This window comes from Akebia trifoliata, chromosome 7 (genome assembly GCF_017979445.1).
Source record: "Akebia trifoliata isolate Shusen 1 chromosome 7, ASM1797944v1, whole genome shotgun sequence".
Classification (NCBI taxonomy): domain Eukaryota; kingdom Viridiplantae; phylum Streptophyta; class Magnoliopsida; order Ranunculales; family Lardizabalaceae; genus Akebia; species Akebia trifoliata.
In genome coordinates this window covers 790005-813190 of record NC_141381.1, presented here as the reverse complement: position 1 = coordinate 813190, position 23186 = coordinate 790005, and the positions used below count along the sequence as shown (strand labels likewise).

Sequence of the window (23186 nt, the reverse complement as noted above, 5' to 3'; positions counted from 1 at the left end):
TCCCACCCTTTCCTAGAAAATAAGCCTCAAGAAGATCACCTTTCAGCATTGCGCTGATCGCTTCAAGAAAACTCCCCCATTCTTTCTCCAACAACATGAGGTCGCCAAGATAATTCCGAGTTCTTAAGAAAGTATGTATGGAATTCATAGAATGGAAGGCCATAACAAACTTCATCAAAGTTGAGGTATCTTTCAACTCATGATAGTGAAGTGCACCTCTCCACAAAAGCTTGCTCCATTTCTTTTAATTCTTTACTTCTTCTAACCATATCAACGGTTGTATCTGCACTCCCTTTCATGAAGTGAGAAACGTGTTTGAGGACTCAAATTAGGAGATCCGTGTCAGAGATGTCATTGCCAAAAATCCTACTGATGAGATGGTTGTAAAACCCTACAATTTTAGTTTTTTTTTATAGTAATTTCTCAATTAGCAAATGGTGAGAGTTCTCCCAGATAATCAAATTCAAGACTGTCTGATTCGTGTGCACACTGTAGTGTTCTGTGTTCTCATTGTTTGTCTATGATTTGCATTTTAATAATCTAAACGAAAACCTTGTATTGGTAAGATTTAATGGAAGGTAGTAACACATCAAAGACGGGTCCAATACATGATAGTGTCTCACACGCTCAAACACTAACTAGAAGACAGTCCCTCCAAAAGGTTGGTTCTCAATCAATAGTGACACTTGTTTCTTAAAAATGAAATGCGAACTTGGGCACTGAGTGAACTCTATCGTAAGACATGAAAAACAAGAGTAGCTACTAAAAGACTTCAAAAAAAGAAAAAAACATAAATGATATTGCGAATATGCAAGTTGACAAACCCAACTGAAGGTTTCCTACTTCAGAAAGATAACAGAAAATATTTCATAGAAAGATCGCATACATACAATCAAAAAACCCAACCAAAATTTTCAGAGACAAGATATAATACAATGACAAATCTAAAATATATACATTCCTCTAACTCAATAAAACATTGGGCAGCTATCTCAGCATTGCCAATAGTTTCAAAAATTGTGGCAGCCTCCATAAGGGCAATACGAGCCAATTCAAGATTTGAACTAGGCATACGTTCGGCTGAAGCTCGAAGGCCAGCAGCCCGCGCCCATTTCTCCCTGTACAGGTCTCCAGCTCTTTCAAAGCACATTGTTGCCATCTCAAAGTTACCCTCGTTGAATATCTGCAAAGATGTTAAATACGTAAGAGAATCCTCGGAATGACTCAGAACTTCTCTACCAAATATAAGAACAAGTGATGAAGTCGAACAATAAGGAAAAAAAAACAAATATGAAAAAAGAAAGAAGAGAAAACTCAAACATCCCAGTTCAAACCTTGATACCACATGAACTCCAATCCTCTTTGCTGCTAGCAACTTGCATCACCTGTGCAAGTGAGTCATCAAGTAATCTAACTTGGACAAGGCACAACTTCTTCCAATAGTCAAACATAGGCTTCGAAAATCTTCTATATTCTCACAAATCCATAACCTTTGCCTTGTACGTTTTATGGCAACGTTCCAATTGCTTAAGTTCAGATCAAAGGATGTTGTGTTTGGCCTTACCAAATTTTGTGAAACTTGGTGCAGCGGAGTCAAGCACGTCTTGCTCCTTCATATAAACATAGATTACTATCAATTGATTTTTCAGAGGAGATGTGCCAAAAAAATTGTACATCAATACATCCTGCAAAAGCAACAAAATGTAAGAAGACATATGATCTAAAAGGAAAAAAGTTACAAAAATTGATTAGACCAATATTTGAACTGAGCTAACATTTTATGCCACATTGCAAATGAAAAATCAATACATGTATGTCTTGGACATGAAAATGGGATTTATCCTAGAAATGAAATAATCAATCACCTGAAACTCTAGGCCCTTGCACTCAAGTATTGTCAAAACAAGGGCGAAACCCCAAAATTAGGCATTGAATTCATAGACGGACCCTGAAATCCAATTAAGCAAATACCAAGTTCACAAAAAAATTTAAATGTAAAGTTTCTTACATTGTAAGCTATCTCTGGCCATAAGTTCTCCTTGGAACTATTGGTGACCTTTCAGAATCAAGTGAGCTTCTACTTATTGTTTCTGCATTAAGCTTGTCTTCCGCTGTATGAGATGCCAACTTTTTCTTTCGCTGCAGCTCCTATGCATGTCGACACCATAGGGATTCTCTATCTTTTCTCGGCATCCTAGGATCAGACTTTAGAAGGCGTTTAGCAGTCGACCAAGAAGTAAGAACGGTCTTCCCATCTTCAGTCACTTTGGTAGCTGCTTCTGCAGTTATAACATCCTCTAATAGAGTTTGGAAGTCACGTGCACATCGTTGAAGGGAAAATCAAGCATTGAATTTATGTTCTTTGAATGTCTATTTAAGTTGGCCAAGAAATTGAAATATTTTGATCAGAGTGGCAATTATAGATTCTTGAAGGAATTGATGGAATAGGGGAAATGTGTGAAACTTTAGGACATCATGAAACAAGCATAAAACCTATGTCATCAGATTAAAATTAAAATAAGAGTCATGATATCTGACATACGCCCCCATCATAGAATCGTAGATTATTTGCCTCGAGATACGCAAGGAAAAGATTTATGGTTCTGTGTATCCCGAGGAAATGATCTATGGTTCTGTGATGGGGCATCAGAAAATCATTATTCTTAAAATAACCATATGGTATGTGAAAAATGACGATTGATTACATTTCGTTATATGTTGGTGTGAGTATCGAAGAGTAAAAAATTCCCTTCTAAAATGATCGTAACCATCAAATTGGAGTCCGACTTTGAAGCAGCCTGGCAACTTCAAAATTTTGGAGGAACCCTCCTAGCAACACAACACGTAACCTCTTTTGTTTTTATTTCACTCCTATTTTTCGTTAATATTTGGGATACCTCCTTGAAGAAGCACATGTCATCTAAGCGAGAGGGTTCTATCGAAATTTTAAAGCGGGATGGGCACTTCAAAGTTTTTTCCATCAAATTGTTCCACACAAAAAAGCAAAATAGAGATCTTTGAAACCTTATTGCCTCCATCCTAGCTAGGACATTCAAAGAGCGTGTACCTTCAATAATTACAGGATCAACAACATGGTGTAATAGCAACAATTCTGATATGGAAATCCTAACAGGTGACACGAAATGGTTGTGGAATTACCTTGTGAAGTGCCTTAATGTGCTCCCGAAAGAACTTTTCTGTGTCAGCTTGATCTAATTCAGAGTTAATAGTACGCCTTTGGGGATCTGTCTCCAATTTAGGCTTTGATTCATTCCACGATGCCTAAAAAATGCATATGCAGGCACAAAAGTTATATTTAATTAACTCAAAGTAGGTACTAACCAGGAAACTATAAACTTGGGATCCAATTAGATAGTCACAAAACTCTCCGAATTAGGGATTAACCGATTAAATCGGCAAATTGATGAATTAATTGAGTATTCCTCAATTAATTGGGGAACATTTTTACTCTTCACCTCCAAAATTTTAAATATTTACAGGGTTTTTAGAGAGTTTGAAGATGTTGGGTTTTGGCAAGAAACTCAAAAACATATTTTGTATAATCTCTGAAATTTTGCCGATTTTTCACGAAACTTTCCCGAATTTTTTTTGAACTAACCCCCCCACAGTGAATAATTAACAAATCCGAATTTTGATACCATTATTAGCCAAAATAGGAAATTTAATTTGAAGTAATAGACTTCTAGAGAAGAATGTTAGGTGTGAATCTAGTTTTGTGTTGCATGGTCCACCAAACATCATTGAACTAGCCAAGGTAAGATTTGGAAACTACCTGAGGATCTTTAATTGTTTCTACTAGTAAAGCTTGATAAGAAGCTGAGAACTTTCAACAAAGAGCTCATTCCAACATATCTAGCATTACCAAAAGAGGATCACAAATTGAAAAAATTTGGGTTGTCCATTATACCATTAACTTGAAACCCTCATTTGACATGGTCAGAAGTTCCAGAAAGAGATTATCTTTCACCCAGATAATCTCAAGTGATTCAACATATAACATCTACACCAATATCTGTCATCATCCAAAAATGAATCCCTTCATCAAATCATTGGAATCACTCTGAAGTGCGCAGATCAATGACCACATGATCATATTGATTGGTTTTGTGCAAACTTTGGAACCTAAGTTTCACATTTAGGTTACTTGGGTATAGTTCGGCATCACCTTGTATATAACCCATTCCAAACAGTTCAATAGCAAAACATGTGTGCTTACCGACTCGTCCCTTTTGGCTTTTGTTGCTTGTTCAGCTTCCTCTTCCACAACCCTCAATTCAGATATATACTTGTCAAATAAAATCCCTCTTTCTTCATGCTTGACAGATTTGTACCTAGGGTCATTCCTTAGCCTATCCTTTTTTTTTTATAAGTATAATATATTGAAGAAAAGAGGAAGAACAAAGTACAAGGAGGCCAAGGACGCCTCACAAATAGCAGCAAACCAAAAGAAAACTACAACATTAGTTATTACATAAAGAGTTCCATCTAAAAACAAAATCATCAAAAGTAATCCCCACAAACTCTATGTAGTGTTTTGATGAAAGGTACAAAAAGCCCAAGATCTCCAAGAAACCTGCATGAGAGCTTCTAATCTTATTATTGAACACCCTGCCATTTCTCTCGTTCCACACCCCCCAAGCAATAACCGAGGCCATCCTTCATCTGTACCAATAACAATTAAACATATCCTTTATAAAGATGAATAAATACGCAATGAAAGGAACATCAAGAGAAAAATACCCCATGCATGTGTGTAGCAATGTTGTCAAAATCAAATCAGTGTGAGAAATTGTAAGATTTAGAATTCATACTGAATCAAAAGATTCATGAATATTTTTCTTTATGAGCTAAAACAAATGGGATGATACACTCCATGTAATGACAAAACAATCTATGTACTACAAATACGTAGGTCTAAGCTCATAGTCATTTGCACAACAAATCTTTTCTCGAAAAGAAGTATCAAACCCATGTATCATTTATCATGCCATAACTTTTTGTAAACAATCAATGATATGCAAACCAATCAAAATTGTACAATTGATAAAACAACTCTTGAATGGACCATAACCAAAACTCGCCCCCATTGAGTATTGATGATCCAATCAATCCATTTCTTTTGGAATCAATTAAGTAGGTGTAATCTTCTTCTAAAATTTCATCACTAAGTCCAGTTCTCTTGGAATCAATTATGAATAATATAGGTGCAATTTTGCAAAAATTAATGTGATTTTGATAATGTCAAGAACACAAAATCCTGTTTTGGTCCCCATTTCTCTAAGACCCAAATGGATCAGGAAAAGAAAAAAAACAAGTTTCCTGAGAACATATGATTTGAAATTTCAAATCTGAAGAAGTTCATTTGGCTGATGCAACTCATCTTTCTGATGTGCAGAATGTTTTCACATGCAACTCATCCTTCAGTACCTTTTAATAGGTGTTTGTAAACAATATAAAGAAGATATGTTAAGCCAAACATGTGATTTCATACAAAATCACCTACCTGGGACCAACGGGTATTTGTATTTATATCCCATTTGTCGCAAAGCATGGACTTGAATATTAGAATACACCATTCAAACATTACAAAAGTTAGATTTAAGGTATTACCTCAGCATTACAAAGAAATATAACATATTCAACTTCAGCAAGTGTTTACAATTGGCACCTCAATTTTTACTATATCTAACAAATAGAAATCTAAACCAAACAAAACAAAAAAGAGAAGATAGAGAGTTTCTATTGGCACCTCAATTTTTACTATTTCTCAACCATGACTTATTTTTTTATTAGATATTTCTCAAAACGTGGGCAACTTATGTCAAAATTCTCTTTCCGGTATAGTGTTCATTTTAATTCCTAAAACATGTTTTTCCAATAAAGAAACTATTGGCAATGCACGACTTTTTCTCAACTATTAAAGAAAATATGGGAGTCAGAGATTCAGTCCATGTCTCTCTATGTACCCTAGTGGTACTTATAGAAAAGAAAACATAAACACGTATCTATAATTTTGGACTTCTTCTCTGATTGGACCACTGTTATCATCATATTTTTTTTATCTTCATTCTTCTTTTAATGATTTTCTCATTTTTCTTTTATATGATTTAACTTTAATTTTGAATTACAAACTAGTTTGTTTGTTAAATCAGATTTCTACTTAGAATTACTAGAGTGGTTGAATAATTGGGACAGTGCACGTTCCAAAATACTTACCAATCCCTGTTTTTTCATTTTGTGAAATATATTTAAATTTTAAAATGGTTAGCTTTTACACTAAAATACCCTAAATACTCCTTACCCATGTGCATTAATTGTAGGGGCACAACAGATGCTCAAATTCGAATTGGAAGTTTATAGATGTATGTATGTATGTATATTTAAATGATTATTATCTATTAAAAGGTGGTTCAATTCAACAGATGCTCAAATGCTTAACCACAAATTCATATCTTATATAGATCACAACCATTTAAAGTACTAGAAGACAATATAAAATATGAAATTACATTGGTTAATTAGGCTGACTTTTCAAAAGCTTCACCAAGATTTCAAAATATCGGTTGAGTCATCCCAGATCACGAATGATTCAATTTGACTTTCTCGCATGATTGCCTCCAAGACCAAGATGACATTCTTAATTTATCTCAACCTCTTTAATGCATTTAAAATATAAAAAAGAAGAAAAAAAATGCTTCATAATGCTTAGTCTTTCCACATTAATGGGTTTAAAAGTGTAGTCACATTTGAGAAATTTCTATAGACCTATCAAGACCATCCAGCATCTCTATATATATTTAACACAAAGAAAGCTCTTGTAACCACAATTCATAAGTTGATAAATAACAACCATTTTTTAACACCATCGATCAACATGTTGTCAAGAAATAAAATCTAAAAGTGAAGAATTTTACCAATAAAACTCTATCCTTGGGATGTGTTTGATCTTATAATTCTCTGGGCCTCTGTCACGACTCAACTTCCGTGCAAGATCACCGTGACAACTGGGCATACTCAATTTTCGGAGTGTGGTGATTAATTGCAAACCTTCGGGGAGAGTTCTCAATTTCGGACATCTAAAGATGAGGAGCTTCAAGCTTGGAAGAGATCCTTGTTCAAGCTCCGTCCATTCAATTAGAGAATGGGATGTAATTTTGAGAGTCTCTAGACTAGGAAACCCACCAGACCTGCAGAACTCTCTACCAATATACCTTGCTTTGTAGGCGTCAAGTAATTCAAGAAATTTCAAGTTAGGAAGAGACTCAAGGACAGAAGCTGGGTTCTCCAATAGATTAGAAAACCTTAAAACTAAGTGAGTGAGGTTTTTGATGGAGCTGAAGCAATCAGGCATTTCCTGTAAGGACCCTACTAGACGAAGCTTTTGAAGGAGAGGCGGAGGCGAGAATGGTTCCAAAGAAGGTAGGAAGTCTTCTTCGCTGTTACAATAGTCATCCCAGGCTGTTGGTGATAGAGATAAGGAGAGAAGTCCAGTCATCTTCATTATAGAAGCATATAACTCACTTGCATCTTCTTCCGTTAACTCAACAATTCCAAGCTCTCTGATTTGGGTTAAGTTACTTAACTCACTGGCAATGCCATCACCGACGTATAAACCACTCAAAGTCTGGAGGTTCGTCAATCGTCCTATCCCTGTAAGGGCCAAAGTTTGTTTCCCCCCAAAACTCAGTAATTTAAGGTGCCTTAATTGTAGCAGATTCAGAATTCCACTTGGTACTTCTTTCAACGGACGATTTTCAATTTTCAAAGTTTGGAGGTTTCGAAGATTGCCTATACTCTCTGGAAGCTTCTCTAAACCAAACAATGTCAAATATAGATATCTTAGGTGTATCAGATTTCCCACTTCTTCTGGTATAATGTTACTTTCATAATTGTAACATTTGAGTTCCAACACCCGCAACAATTTCAAATTGAATAATTTTTCCAAGGAATTCACATGAGAGTTCTTGAAAATAGTACGTAGAGATCGAATTGATGAGATATGGATATTTTCCCAGAAAGATGCTATTTCGCTGCTGTCGTGAAAAGAGATACTTACGTGACGAATATTGAGAGGGATAATTGTATATCCATCGTAAATTGTGTTGAAATATTCATCTCCAATTTTGGACCGAAATGTATCTCTTTTCAAATATTCATTTTGAACACGAACCATTCCTAGTTCAATTAACTTGTTGATATTGCCTTCAACAATATCCTCCATTCTCTCTCCTCCTGGAATTTCTTCAATTACACCTTCGGCCATCAATAGCTCAACCAACTTGTCTTTGTCTGCATTCCAATGTCGAAGGTAATAGCCAAAGTACATGAAGCAGGATTTAAGGTCTATTGGTAAAGAATTAAATTTTTGTATAAAAGAATTTGCACCTTCATCATGAATAATAGAGGCAATTGAGGTATCCAGTTGAGACTTGGCATCCAAAATTTCAACGAGACATTCGTTGATAATTCTCAATTCACACCCGAGCAGAGCAGCAGCTACTATTCGATCTGAGTCGTCCAACCCATCTTTGTTATTATTATTCATCCGAATGATGAATAGATCGATACAATCATCGGCATCATGGATGGTTTCTCTGAACCTAACCAACCAATTGTGAATCGATTCTTTCAATTTGATGCTTAGTATCTTGGACGTGGCACCATCTTCTTCAGTCTTGAAATAACCGATTTCAACGAGTTCGCTCTGGAAAGGTTGGATATGAGAATTTAGATGTGAAAGTTGGGACTTGAGAAGTAGGATTTCATCTTCTAGGCCACCAAATATTTCAGACTCCTCACGTAATAGTGAATTTAATCTCCGAAGGAAAATGGTTGCTATGACTTCTTCCATCAATTCTCTTGATTATGTGAAGAAATAGATAAAATCATAGCTTTTTTGAGGTTTAAGAGAACAAGGAGCTCTTGATTGTTTAAATAAATAAATAGCATATGAGATAAGAAAAATATGGAACATCATTATAAAGTCAAGGTCGTCTCCGTCGTCTCTCTTTCTCTCTGTTTTATTTTTATTTTTCTAAAGCAATTATTGCACCTTCTTTCTTAAAATAATATCACAACTAATCCCCACTTCTCTCTTTTTCTAATGCCATTATCTGTCTTCTTTCTCTATAGAATATCAAAACTAACCTCGTTGTCAAAGGAAGAGAAAGTAAAACATTAACTCACTTCTTTCAAAGAGAGATACCATTTAAAAAATATTCTTTTACCGAAATACCCTCACATCCTTATTCCAAGGTTTACGTATCGCATCCGTTAAGTTGTTAATAAAACCATTTTAATTATTACATCCCAATTTCTTAAATTATTTATCGAGTCGAGTCGTGCTAGAGTAACATTGAAATTGACATCCTTTCAAACATTGGTGTACACATAATCCTAAATGCTTCTCCTTGTATCTCGATGAAAGATACAGAAAAAGATGTGCGTTTTGTGCCCTTGTCACGTCAGCTATGTTCCTTCATCATTATTCAAACATTAACTCACCTTTATCAATTCGAAGAGAGATGTTATTGGCACCCGAAATTTTATTTAGGGTTTTGTTAACATGTGCCTTAAACTAAAGTTCAATAAATACACTTTGAAAATGGATTTTGTATCAAAAATGCCCTTTTAAAAAATATTTTTTGTATCAAAAATGCCCTTTTAAAAAATATTTTTTTTGCCAAAATACCCTCACATGCTTATTTCGTAAATCCTTTTACCTGGAGTCGTGATGAGTGCATGCGGTTTTGGTACATGATTGGGTATGTAGCTGACTTGGCAAGTGCACAAAATCATTGATCGATCTTTTTCATTCGGATACATAAAAAAAAGATGTGTGGTTTCATACCCTTGCCACGTCAACAACATATCCAATTGTGTGCATTCATCATTATTCTTTTACTTATTACATCCCAATTTAATAAAGACTAGTGCTGGAATGACACAAACAGAGAGGTGACACAAAGGATGTGGTGGTGTGCGCAACCGTAGATGCTTTTTACTCATATCTCGCGGAAAAGCATCTATGGTTGTGTGCACACCACCAAGTCATTGTGTCACTCCAACAAGACTCTTTCATAAATTATTTATCAGTCTTGCTAAGGTAATATTGAAATTGACATCATTTCAAACATTGGTGTGCACATAACCATAGATGTTTCTCATTCGTCTCTTGATGAAAAAGTATCTATGGTTATGTACCCAAATCCACATCAATAATGTTTGAAATGATGTCAATTTCAATGTTACCTTAGTAAGACTGATAAATAAATAACATCAAAGTATCTATGATTTTTTAAACAAATAAATAACAAATGAGATAAGACATGGAATCATTATTGGAGTCAAGGTCTTCTCCATCTCTCTCAATCTCTTTTTCCAAAGCAATTAGTGCACGTTCTTTCTTTAGAGAATACCAAAACGAACCTCGATATCAATGCAAAGATTCTCTAGAGAATACTAAAACCAACCCCATTGTCCAAGCAGAAAATAGATTACACAAAAGATTCTCTAGAGAATACCAAAACCAACCCCGTGTTGTCGATGCAAAAGATAAATCACCGCAAAAGATTCTCTAGAGAATACCACCACCAACCCCGCTATCAATGCAAAAGATTCTGTAGAGAATACCAAAACCAACCCCGTTGTCGATGCAAAAGAAAGAGAAAGCAATGCACGCGGTTTGGATGGGCGATTGGGTACGTGCCTAACGTGGCAAGTGCACAAAATCATGAATCTTTTTCCATCGGAATACATTAGAAACTCGCCATGTCAGTCTGTGCATTCATCATTATTCAAACATTAACTCACTTCTTTCAATTCGAAGAGAGATGCTATTGGCACCCGAAATTTTACTTAAGGTTTTGTTAACATGTGCCTTAAACTAAAGTTCAATAAATACACTTTGAAAATGAATTTTGTACCAAAACTACCTTTTTAAAAATACATTTTTTTTTTACCAAAATACCCTCACATGCTTATTTCGAAAACCCTTTTACTTAAAGAGTCGTGATGAATGCATGCAATTTTGGTACGGGGTTAGGTACATGGCTGACTTGGCAAGGACACAAAATCATTGATCTTTTTCATTGGAATACATAGGAAAAAGATGTGTGGTTCCATTCCCTTGTCATGTCAACAACATATCCAGCTGTGTGCATTCATCATTAATTATTACATCCCAATTTTCATAGACTAATGCTGGAATGACACAAACAAAGATACAAGGGTGACACAAATGACGTGGTGGCGTGCACAAACGTAAATGCTTTTTACTCATATCTCGCGGAAAAGCATCTATGGTTGTGTGCACGCCACCAAATCATTGTGTCACCCCAACATGACTTTCATAAATTATTTATAAGAGTCTTGTTGAGGTAACATTGAAATTGACATCATTTCAAGCATTGGTGTGCACATACCATAGATGTTTCTCATTTGTATCTTGATAAAAAAGTATCTATGGTTCTATACCCAAATCCACATCAATGATGTTTGAAATGATGTCAATTTCAATGTTACACAGTATTTTCCTTATTTATTACAACCTAATTCAAGATTAAAATTTAGAACACACCATTCCAAAATTAAGAAAGTTTGATTCAAGTTATAGCCTCAACATTACAAAGAATTATAACACATTCAACTTCAACAGTTGTTTACTATTAGAATCAAGCTCATATAAAATCCTAAATCTAACCAATAGAAATCTAAACTAAACAAAATAAAAAGGGAAAGAGAGAGAGCTTCTTTTTGCACCCGAATTTTTACTATTTCTCAACCATTACATATTTTTTTTATGAGATATTTTCCAAAACGTGCGCAACTTATGTCAAAATTTTGCTTCTAGCACACTGTTCATTTAATTCCCAAAATATGTTTTTCCAATGAATTCATCACTTTTATATCAACAGATTCATTGATAAATTACCAATGAGATTGTTGATATGGAAAAATCATTGACGATTCACTGAAAAAAATGATTTGAGAATTAAAATGAACAGTGTACTAGATTTGAAATTTCGTCATATTCAACAAACGAAATGGAGATCCTTCTTTTTTTTTTTTTTGATTAGTGTAATAAGTCAAAAGTTGGGGTGCCAACAACTCTCTTTTCGAAACACACTAACTAATTTCAAACTTGCCAGAAAACGAGATGACTCGGCCAAGTCATATGGATCTGGGGTACCAAGCAAGTAGGTCTGTCAATGGATCGGGTCTAGATGGGATTGTGGTCAATCTGGGACCAATACAATGAGGATCGTATTCGATTTGGACTAGAACTAATTATGCAAAACAGGCAAAGCCACTAACCCTAGTTTACGAGACTAAGGAGCAACTGTTCTCTTACTGATCATTTGTGAACAAACCTGTCTCTATAATATTATTCGGTCAACATTTTGAGAATTCCCCACAAGGTTTTGATTCTTGGTCATGATTCTTGTCTCTTGACGCTGGGAAATCACCCAGTCCATTAGTTACCTAGCAAAAAAAATGAGGAAATTTATGAAAGTATGGCTCTTCTAGAATTGATGAGTACCCTATCAACTGATTTTTCATCGAGATGATACCCCATAGACTAAACAATCAAAATGTTGGGTACCTTACCTTCAACATTAGAAATGTCGGGCACCCCATCTTTTACTTATTACACCCAAATTTCTTAAATTGTTTATCACCCTATTAAAGATTAAAACATACCATTCAAACATCCAAAACGTTTGGTCCAAGTTATTACAAAGCATTGTAAGGCATTTAAACAATTTCAACAATTGTTTACAATTAGAATTAGGCTCATATAAAATCCTAAATCTAAAAAATAGAAATCTAGAGTTTTTATTGGCACCCCAACTTTTGTTGACAAACCATTTCCCCAAAAAATCGATATGTTGGAAAAAGGGAGAACAATGAATATAAAAGGGTCAGGGGACTTGACTGGGGTATGGCACGCTCGAGTGGAGGAAAATATACACTCAACACTCCCCCTCACTCACCCATAAGGGTGGAAAGATTTGAACCCGTGACCTATACGAACCTAACGCTCTAATATCATGATAAGTTTGGGGGTCCAACTCAAAATCAATTGGCAATGAGTGAAAACGCCCATGAACTTATAAGAAGAGACAAGGAAATTTGTGTTCGATGTAGGACTACACTCAACACACCCCTGCAAGTATGGGCCGAACTGGGCAAAAGCACATGAAGATATGAATTGGATGAGGAGAGGAGAGGAAGGCCCGTTCTGATACCAAGTTGACAAACCATTTACCCCAAAAAACCAATCTATTGGAAAAAGGGAAAACAATGAATATTAGGTCACGGGACTTGATTGGGATATGACACACCCGAGAGTGGAGGAAAATATACACTCAACTATTACATATTTTCAACCATTGACTTATTTTATTATTTTTAAAGGGGTGCAATAAGTAAAAGTTGGGGTGACAATAGCAGCTCACTAAAATTATCATTTCAGGTGAAACCCCAAAATTAGACGTTGAATTCATAGACGAACCCTGAAATCCACTTAAGCAAATACCAAGTTCATAAAAACAATTGAAATGTAAAGTATCTTACATTCTAAGCTATTGCCAGCCATGAGTTCTTGAAATTATTGGTGACCTTCCGAATCAAGTGAGCATCTACCTATTATTTCCGCATCCGCATTAAACTTGTCTTCCGTTGTATAAGATGCCAACTTTCGCTTTCGCTGCAGCTCCTCCGCATGTCGACACCATAGAGACTTTATCTTTTCTCGGCACCTTAGAATATCTAGGATCAGACTTTAGAAGGTGTTTAGTAGTCAACCAAGAAGTAAGGCAGTCTTCCCAACTTCAGTCACTTCGGTGGCTGCTTCTGCAGTTATAATATCAACTAATAGAGTTTGGAAGTCACGTGCACATCGCTGAAAAGGAAAATCAAGCATTAAATTTATGTTCATTGAATGTCTATTTAAGTTGGCCGAGAAATTGAAATATTTTGACCAGAGTGGCAATTATAGATTCTTGAAGGAATTGATGGAATAGTGGAAATGTGTAAAACTTTAGGACATCATGAAACAAGCATAAAACCTATGTCATCAGATTAAAATTAAAATAAGAGTAGTGCTAATTTGACGTCCCCTTCTGACATACGCCCCCATCACAGAACCATAGATCATTTGCCTCAAGATACACAAGAAAAAGATTTATGATTCTACATATCTCAAGGAAAATGATCCACGATTCTGTGATGGGGGCATCAAAAAATCATTATTCTTAAATATAACCATATGGTATGTGAAAATGACGATTGATAACATTTCGTTCATGTTGGTGTGAGTATCAACGAGTAAAAATTTCCCTATTAAAATGATGGTAACCATCAAATTGGAGTCCGACTTTGAAGCGGCCTAGCAGCTTCAAAATTTTGGAGGAACCCTCCTCGCAACACAACATGTAACCTCTTTTGTTTTTATTTCACCCTTATTTTTCGTTAATATTTGGGATACCTCCCTGAAGAACCACATGTCATCTAAGCAAGAGGGTTCTACCGAAAGTTTAAAGAGGGATGGGCGCTTCAGAGTTTTTTTCCATAAAATTGAAATTGTTCCACACAAAAAAAGCAAAATAGAAGAGTATGTGATACATGAGGTCACAATTATAGAGATCTTTGAAAACTTATTGCCTCCATCCTAGCTAGGACATTCAAAGAGCGTGTACCTTCAATAATTACAGGATCAACAACATGGTGTAATTAGAAACAATTCTGATATGGAAATCCTAAGAGGTAACATGAAATGGTTGTGGAATTACCTCGTGAAGAACCTTAATGTGCTCCCGAAAGAGCTTTTCTGTGTCAACTTGATCTAATTCAGAGTTAATAGCACGCCTTTGGGGAATTTTCTCCAACTTAGGCTTTGATTCAGTCCAAGATGCCTAAAAAATGCATATGCAGGCACAAAAGTTATATTTAATTAACTCAAAGTAGGTACTAACCAGGAAACTAGAAACTTGGGATTCAATTAGATAGTCACAAAACTCTCCGAATCTTTCAAAAAAAATGTAAAATTCTCCAAATTAGGGCTTAACCGATTAAATCGGCAAATTGATGAATTAATTGTATTCCTCAATTAATGGGGAACATGGGAATAATTTTTCCCTTCACCTCCAAAATTTTCATTTTTTACAGGATTTTCAGAGAGTTTGAAGATGTTGGGCTTTGGCAAGAAACCCAAAAACATATTTTGTATAATCTCCAGAATTTCGCCAATTTTTCACGTAACTTTCGAACTAACCGAATTGAATCCCCCACTGAATAATAACAAATTCGAATTTTGTTACCATTATTAGCCAAAATAAGAGATTTAATTTGAAGTAATAGACTTCTAAAGAATAAGTGTTTGGTGTGAATCCAGTTTTGTGTGAAACCACAAAAAAAGAAGGGTATTTAATGCCATTTCACAAGTGTTTGCACGGTCCACCAAACATCATTGAACTAACCAAATAAGATTTGGAAACTACCTGAGGATCTTTAATTATTTCTACTAGTAAAGCTTGATAAGAAGCAACTATCTCCTTTCTACAAACTTTTAATCGCACTCTCTCCATTTCTTGCTCATCTCTCTTTCCGCTTCCTCATTTCTCTCTCCCTTTCCTTTAATTTATCCTAACAATCAACAAAAGCACACCAAAATCATGTGCGCTTCCAAAACAAAACAAACAAAAAAAACCAATGACATCTCTTCACCATCGAGAACATACTCGCAACAAAGAGCTCATTCCAACATATCTAGCCTTACCAAAAGAGGATCACAAATTGAAAAAAATTGGATTGTCCATAATACCATTAACTTGAAACCCTCATTTGACATGACCAGAAGTCAACAACTTTGTATTTCAACACCTAATGGAGTGCCTAGAGAAGGTGAAGCGATTTGGCCTTGCATGGCAACACCTAGACAAGTGTCTTTTGCCCCTTTTGATAACACTGATAAAAAAGGAAAGGAACGACAGGTGCCCCTATCTCAACCCTATGGAGCTTTGAAATATGTTGAAAAAGACCCATAATTAGGATGACGAGAAACATGCATTTTTTGCACATACCTTCACCACTTCAGGACAATATCTTCTTTCAAGGACTATTATTCCTTGCAATTTCCTTTATTATTTTAGTCATAATGTATTTATAATCCATCGGTATTTGAATTTATACCAAGCAAGAAAAATATTAATCCTACCGATGTATTCTTTATTTTTTTTTTAGTAGAATTTCTTTGCAGAAAATTATGTTGTGTTGCATATTCATTCTCAAAAGAACTTTCAGTCAACTCAAAGATTTATGTAAAACATTTTTCATATAGTTTGCTAAGTTGGTAAAGTCGATGAGTGTTGATGCCATGATCTATGTTCGAATCATGCCTTCACCTACAAATTTCTAACCTCTATGATGCTACTTATCAAAATATTATAGAGCTATAATATTACATTGTCATAGATTCTAGCTTCAATTTGGAAATATGGCTAGCTCAACAAAAAAAGGGTTCTATGAATAGTGTAGTTATCTTTGTAAAACGGTTATGATTTTTATGTATCTTTCTTAAACTTATAAGGTCTTATAAAATTGCCTCATTAAGAAAATAATTTTCCTAAGAAGCACACACTAATATTTTTTTTATAATGTTTTTTTGGGTGTCAACAATATCTATAAAGATCATATAATTGACTCACTACACAACCTTGCATAATTCAACATTAGCCCTATGATACATGCACAATTCAATTATAACGTATAAATTGTAAAACCTAGGCACAAAAAAGAATAGTAGCAGCACATTGGCAAAGCATCTCCAGAAGGCACAGCCCCTTTTTTTCTATTAAATAAGCCCAAAAGGAAAGATGTCACCTTCTAGACATATATAAATGAATAGGTGGGAAAAAAATAGAAAAATGAGCTGATAGAATCAATTATGAATATCAACCTTCGAAACTTTCCAGAAATCCCACAAAGCATGCAAACGATCAAACTAGAACACAAGTTAGATTAATCTTACATTGGACAAGACCAATCATTTGGACCAAAGAGCCCTGTAGGAGCACCAACTGGATGGCCACGACCCCCAGATTCATCACCTCCACGACCCCTCCCACGACCACCAGCACCTCCACCGGTACCAGAGACACCAACAGGCCGAGCACTTCCACAATGGTTGCACACACCACGAAATGCGAAGTTTACATTGGAACAACTACTAGCAAAATGAAACAGAATCCCCTGATGTATCCTTAATAATATATAACACAACAAAAGAGTCAAAAGAGTCTAAAACTAGATGTACAAGAAAGAGCTGCTCACCAATGTCACATAACAGACGTTGAATTTGGACACAACCAGTCTCCTTTTTGTTGCCGTGCTTTCCCTGAAGCATCACCCCAACCTCTACCTCTACCTCTTCCTCCACTCTCATTCATATCACTAGCATCCTCTTGCCCAACAAAATCACCAACCAAACCTGGATCTTCCGTCTGATTCATTTGATTCCCCGAGTTATATAATTGATCATCTTTATTCTTTGACTCAGCTATAAATACTCCAATGATACTCCCATGGAAATCCTTGTTGTTGAACCATTCCACGGCAGCCAATGCTGCATGTGGATCCTCATATGTGACAGTTGCATCTCCCTTTGGCTCATTCGTGACTTTGTTTCAGACGAAACATTTCGATACAAACGAAACATTGAAGGATCATTAGATTATTGCATGTTTCTTCTTGGCAAGTTAAAATTCCGAAATGTTTCGTACAAAACGAGATGAAATTTTAAACCATGAATGAGACCTTTGGTTCTTGGTATGGTAAAAAATCGCGAAAGAGGGGGTTCATTGAAAAAATCAATGATTAATGGGTCGATTGCAAAAATCCGCAATTTTTTTAATAAGTCATCAATTATTTAGAAAAAAAAACTCACCGATTTTTCAAAATAGTCAGAAATTCTTTTAATCTATCCCTCTACTTGAATTTTTTGTAGCCTATTCCTCCACCTGAAAATTTCCCAAATTTTTGTGCATTATCCGAATTTAATCAAACTGACCCATGCGAAATAATTTTCAGAATCCAAACTTCGTTGCTATGGTTTCTTGAAATAGTAACCAATTTTGGATTGGGCAAAACAAAAATAATAACTTGAGCAGAGCAATAGAGTCAAAATTCTAATTTTGCAACAACATAGGTTCCTGAACTATATATTATTTTCTGATCCGTAAAACATGATACATTATTGGGACAATTTAATTTAACAAATACATCTGGTTTGAGAAATTTATAATGTCGATTAACAATTTGAGAGACCGCCCGATCTCTCAAATTCTAATTTATTTATTTATTAGGGTTAAGGTTTAAGAGAAACAAATTTCAACAAACAATATACACTGAAATCGATCGATCGATCGATTCGATGTACATCAAGAGAGAAGAAAAAAACCAAACCCTAAAATCAACCTCCTGGATGAGATTCAAATTCCAAAGAAACCTTAATTCTTGTAAAAAAAAAATAATTAAATTAAATTAAAGAAAGAAAGTTCGATCCACTCACCTAAAGATAAATCTGCAGACAATACAAAGCACATTGTTGCCATCTCAAAGTTACCCTTGTTCAATATCTGCGAAGATGTTAAATACGTAAGAGAATCCTAGGAATGACTCAGAACTTCTCTACCAAATATAAGAACAAGTGATGAAGTCGAACAATAAGGAAAAAAAAAAACAAATATGAAAAAAGAAAGAAGAGAAAACTCAAACATCCCAGTTCAAACCTTGATACCACATGAACTCCAATCCTCTTTGCTGCTAGCAACTTGCATCACCTGTGCAAGTGAGTCATCAAGTAATCTAACTTGGACAAGGCACAACTTCTTCCAATAGTCAAACATAGGCTTCGAAAATCTTCTGTATTCTCACAAATCCATAACCTTTGCCTTGTACGTTTTATAGCAACGTTCCAATTGCTTAAGTTCAGATCAAAGGATGTTGTGTTTGGCCTTACCAAATTTTGTGAAACTTGGTGCAGCGGAGTCAAGCACGTCTTGCTCCTTCATATAAACATAGATTACTCTCAATTGATTTTTCAGAGGAGATGTGCCAAAAAAATTGTACATCAATACATCCTGCAAAAGCAACAAAATGTAAGAAGACATGATCTAAAAGGAAAAAGTTACAAAAATTGATTAGACCAATATTTGAACTGAGCTAACATTTTATGCCACATTGCAAATGAAAAATCAATACATGTATGTCTTGGACATGAAAATGGGATTTATCCTAGAAATGAAAAAATCAATCACCTGAAACTCTAGGCCCTTGCACTCAAGTATTGTCAAAACAAGGGTGAAACCCCAAAATTAGGCGTTGAATTCATAGACGGACCCTGAAATCCAATTAAGCAAATACCAAGTTCAAAAAACAATTGAAATGTAAAGTTTCTTACATTGTAAGCTATCTCCGGCCATGAGTTCTCCTTGGAACTATTGGTGCCCTTTCAGAATCAAGTGAGCTTCTACCTATTGTTTCTGCATTAAGCTTGTCTTCCGTTGTATGAGATGCCAACTTTTTCTTTCGCTGCAGCTCCTCTGCATGTCGACACCATAGGCAATGCACGACTTTTTCTCAACTATTAAAGAAAATATGGGAGTCAGAGATTCAGTCCATGTCTCTCTATGTACCCTAGTGGTACTTACAGAAAAGAAAACGAAAACACGTAGCTATATATATATATGGGATTTCTTCTCTGATTGGACCACTGTTATCATCAGATTTTTTTTATCTTCATTCTTCTTTTAATGATTTTCTCATTTTTCTTTTATATGATTTAACTTCAATTTGAATTACAAACTAGTTTGTTTGTTAAATCAGATTTCTACTTAGAATTACTAGAGTGGTTGAATAATTGGGACAGTAAACGTTCCAAAATACTTACCAATCCCTGTTTTTTCATTGTGTAATATATATTTAAATTTTAAAATGGTAAGCTTTTACACTAAAATACCCTAAATACTCCCTACCCATGTCCATTAATTGTAGGGGCAGAACAGATGCTCAAATTCAAAATGGAAGTTTATAGATGTATTAAAAGGTGGAAGTTTATAGATGTATATTTAAATGATTATTATCTATTAAAAGGTGGTTCAATTCAACAGATGCTCAAATGCTCAACCACAAAATCATATCTTATATAGATCACAACCATTTAAAGTATTAGAAAACAATATAAAATATGAAATTACGTTGGTTAATTAGGTTGACTTTTCAAAAGCTTCGCCAAGATTTCAAAATATTGGTTGAGTCATCCTAGATCACGAATGATTCAATTTGACTTTGTCGCATGACTGCCTCCAAGACCGAGATGACATTCTTAATTTATCTCGACCTCTTTAATGAATTTAAAATATAAAAAAGAAAAAAAAAATTTCATAGGCTTTCCACATTAATGGGTTTAAAAGTGTAGTCACATTTTGGAAATTTCTATAGACCTATCAAGACCATCCAACATTTCTATATATTTAACACAAAGAAAGCTCTTGTAACCACAATTCATAAGTTGATAAATAACAACCATTTTTTAACACCATCGATCAACATGTTGTCAAGAAATAAAATCTAAAAGTGAAGAATTTTACCAATGAAACTCTATCCTTGGGATGTGTTTGATCTTATAATTCTCTGGGCCTCCATCAGGGCTCAACTTCCGTGCAAGATCATCGTGACAATTGGGCAAATTCAATTTTTGGAGTGTGGTGATTAATTGCAAACCTTCGGGGAGAGTTCTCAAACTCCAACAATGAAAGTAGAGGAACTTCAAGCTTGGAAAAGATCCTTCTTCAAGTTCCGTCCATTCAATTAGAGAATGGGATATAATTTTGAGAGTCTCTAGACTAGGAAACCCACCAGACCTGCAGAATTCTCTACCAATATACCTTGCTTCATAGGCCTCATAGAATTCAAGAAATTTCAAGTTAGGAAGAGACTCAAGGACAGAAGCTGGGTTCTCGAGTATATTAGAAAACCGTAAAACTAAGTGAGTGAGGTTTTTCATGGAGCTGAAGCAATCAGGCATTTCCTGTAAGCACCCTACTAGACGAAGCTTTTGAAGGAGAGGCGGAGGCGAGAATGGTTCCAAAGAAGGTAGCAACTCTTCTTTGCTGTAACAATAGTCGTTCCAAGCTGTTGCTGATAGAGATAAGGAGAGAAGTCCAGTCATCTTCATTATAGAAGCATATAACTCACTTGCAGTTGCATCTTCTTCCCCCAACTGAACAATTCCAAGCTCTCTGCATCTTCTTACCCCAACTGAACAATTCCAAGCTCTCTGATTTGGGTTAAGTTACTTAACTCACTGGCAATGCCATCACCGACGTATAAAATACTCAAAGTCTGGAGGTTCGTCAATCGCCTTATCCCTATAAGGGCCAAAGTTCGTTTCGGCTCAAAAATGTATCTGTTTATTTTACAATTAAGGTGCCTTAATTGTAAGAGATTCAGAATTCCACTTGGTAGATCTTTCGACGGAGGACAATCAATATCCAAAGTTTGGAGATTTCGAAGATTGCCTATACTCTCTGGAAGCTTCTTTAACTTATGAAATGTCAATTTTAGATATCTTAGGTTTATCAGATTTCCCACTTCTTCTATCATGATGCTCTTACTTCCTTCATAATTGAGTCTTAACACCCGCAACAATTTCCAATTATATAATTTCATTTCCAAAGGATTTGAAATAAATAGAGATCGAATTGATGAGATATGGATATTTTCCAAGTTGACTACTATTTCTTTGTCGTAGATACGTAGGTGACGAATATCCTTAATGTACAAATATGCATCTCCTTTTGCAACACAGTGATGATATGGCTTGGGAACAGAGCAGAGAAGAGAGTCGGGCAGATATTCATTTTGAACTTGAACCATTCCTAGTTCAATTAACTTGTTGATATTGCCTTCGACAATATCCTCCATTCTCTCTCCTCCTAGAATTTCTTCGACAATATTACCTTCGGCCATCAATAGTTGAACCAAATCGTATTTATTTGTACACCTACTTTGAATGTAAAAGCAAGAGTACATGAAGCAGGATTTAAGGTCTATCGATAAAGTAATAAATTTATTTATAAAAGAATTTTCACCTTCATCATTAATAATAGCACTATGTTCGATCGACAATGACGCGATTGAAGTATCCAGCTGAGACTTGACACCCAGAATTTCAACGAGACATTCGTTGATAATTCTCAATTCACATCCGAGCAGAGCAACAGCCACTATTTGATCTGAGTCGTTCAAACCATCTTTGCTATTATTTTTCATCCGAACGATGAATAGATTGATAGAATCATCAGCGTCATGGATGGTTTCTTTGAACCTAACCAACCAATTGTGAATCGATTCTTTCAATTCGATACTTATTATGTTGGACATGGCACTGAAGTAACCGATTTGAACGAGTTCGCTTTGGAAAGGTTGGATATGAGAATTTAGATGTGAAAGTTGGGACTTGAGAAGTAGGATTTCATCTTCTAGGTCACCAAATATTTCAGAATCCTCACGTAATAGTGAATTTAATCTCCGAAGGAAAATGGTTGCTACGACTTCTTCCATCAATTCTCTTGATTATGTGAAGAAATAGATAAAATCAAAGCTTTTTGAGGTTTAAGAAAACAAGAAGCTCTTGATTGTTTAAATAAATAAATAGCATAGGAGATAAGAAATATATGGACATCATTAGAGTCAAGGTGGTGTGCAAAAGAAAGAGAAATCAACGCACGCGATTTAAGTGGGCATGCGATTGGATACGTGGCTGATGTGGTAAATGCAAAAGAAAGCGAAATCAATGCACGCAATCTGGGTGGGTGTGTGATTGGGTACATGGCTGACGTGATAAATGTAGAATCATAGAATACACTAGAAAAAAATGTGCATTCCGTGCCCTTGCCACGTCAGCTGTTGTATTCATCATTATTCAAACATTAACTCACCTCTTTCAATTGGAAGAGAGATGCTATTGGCACCCGAAATTTTACTTAAGATTTTGTTAACATGTGCCCTAAACTAAAGTTCAATACACTTAGAAAAATTGGATTTTGTATCAAAAATACCCTTTTAAAAGAAATATTTTTTTACCAAAATACCCTCACATG

The 23186-nt window shown here is 35.2% G+C and overlaps 4 protein-coding genes across 25 annotated transcripts in view; 1 reads left to right on the top strand and 3 right to left on the bottom strand.

The window, feature by feature from the left end:
• Positions 1-23186, top strand: part of LOC147397849 (uncharacterized) — a gene marked incomplete at its 5' end in the record, with an annotated part of 55167 nt that overhangs the window by 14388 nt on the left and 17593 nt on the right. The gene's annotated exons all lie outside the window — the stretch shown is intronic.
• On the bottom strand, positions 856-9027 carry LOC147397853 (inactive disease susceptibility protein LOV1-like). Of its 5 annotated transcripts, none has more exons than XM_086446846.1 (6): positions 6936-9027; positions 3794-4683; positions 3160-3282; positions 2009-2297; positions 1335-1685; positions 856-1183 (listed from the first exon to the last, which is right to left on the bottom strand). In XM_086446846.1, coding segments are annotated over exons 1-2 (1938 nt in total). In that variant the 5' UTR covers positions 8873-9027; the 3' UTR covers positions 856-1183; positions 1335-1685; positions 2009-2297; positions 3160-3282; positions 3794-4682. The 5 variants fall into 5 exon arrangements, with proteins under 5 accessions (XP_086302972.1, XP_086302971.1, XP_086302969.1 ...); XM_086446845.1 differs by having other exon boundaries at positions 2009-2279; XM_086446847.1 differs by having other exon boundaries at positions 861-1183; positions 2009-3282; positions 6936-8310; positions 8407-9027.
• Positions 13934-15663, bottom strand: LOC147397852 (pre-mRNA-processing protein 40C-like). Its single transcript, XM_086446903.1, has 3 exons — positions 15525-15663; positions 14817-14939; positions 13934-14723 (listed from the first exon to the last, which is right to left on the bottom strand). The coding sequence occupies exons 1-3, from the start codon at positions 15609-15611 to the stop codon at positions 14709-14711; spliced, it is 225 nt and encodes a 74-aa protein (XP_086303029.1). The 5' UTR covers positions 15612-15663; the 3' UTR covers positions 13934-14708.
• Positions 17195-22739, bottom strand: LOC147397851 (transcription initiation factor TFIID subunit 15-like). Of its 18 annotated transcripts, none has more exons than XR_015179615.1 (6): positions 20673-22739; positions 19341-19666; positions 18593-19163; positions 17969-18041; positions 17356-17701; positions 17195-17251 (listed from the first exon to the last, which is right to left on the bottom strand). XR_015179615.1 is itself a non-coding variant. In XM_086446880.1 (6 exons), the coding sequence occupies exons 3-5, from the start codon at positions 18927-18929 to the stop codon at positions 17361-17363; spliced, it is 525 nt and encodes a 174-aa protein (XP_086303006.1). In that variant the 5' UTR covers positions 18930-19163; positions 19341-19666; positions 20673-22732; the 3' UTR covers positions 17195-17274; positions 17356-17360. The 18 variants fall into 18 exon arrangements, 3 of the variants coding, with proteins under 3 accessions (XP_086303006.1, XP_086303004.1, XP_086303005.1); XR_015179614.1 differs by having other exon boundaries at positions 17356-18041; positions 18593-18659; positions 18813-19163; XR_015179611.1 differs by lacking the exon at positions 17969-18041 and having other exon boundaries at positions 18593-18659; positions 18813-19163.

Excerpts from the sequence above, each read along its gene's own strand:
- LOC147397851 (XM_086446880.1), bottom strand. The coding sequence starts at position 18,929 with ATGTTTGACTATTGGAAGAAGTTGTGCCTTGTCCAAGTTAGATTACTT. Across the intron at positions 18,660-18,812 it reads GGAGTTCATGTGGTATCAAG|ATATTGAACAAGGGTAACTT; the intron begins GTTTGAACTGGG and ends ACATCTTCGCAG. Across the intron at positions 17,702-18,592 it reads GTCTGCAGATTTATCTTTAG|TCACGAATGAGCCAAAGGGA; the intron begins GTGAGTGGATCG and ends TCTGAAACAAAG.
- LOC147397853 (XM_086446846.1), bottom strand. The coding sequence starts at position 8,872 with ATGGAAGAAGTCATAGCAACCATTTTCCTTCGGAGATTAAATTCACTA.
- LOC147397852 (XM_086446903.1), bottom strand. The coding sequence starts at position 15,611 with ATGGAGAGAGTGCGATTAAAAGTTTGTAGAAAGGAGATAGTTGCTTCT. Across the intron at positions 14,940-15,524 it reads AAATAATTAAAGATCCTCAG|GCATCTTGGACTGAATCAAA; the intron begins GTAGTTTCCAAA and ends TGCATTTTTTAG.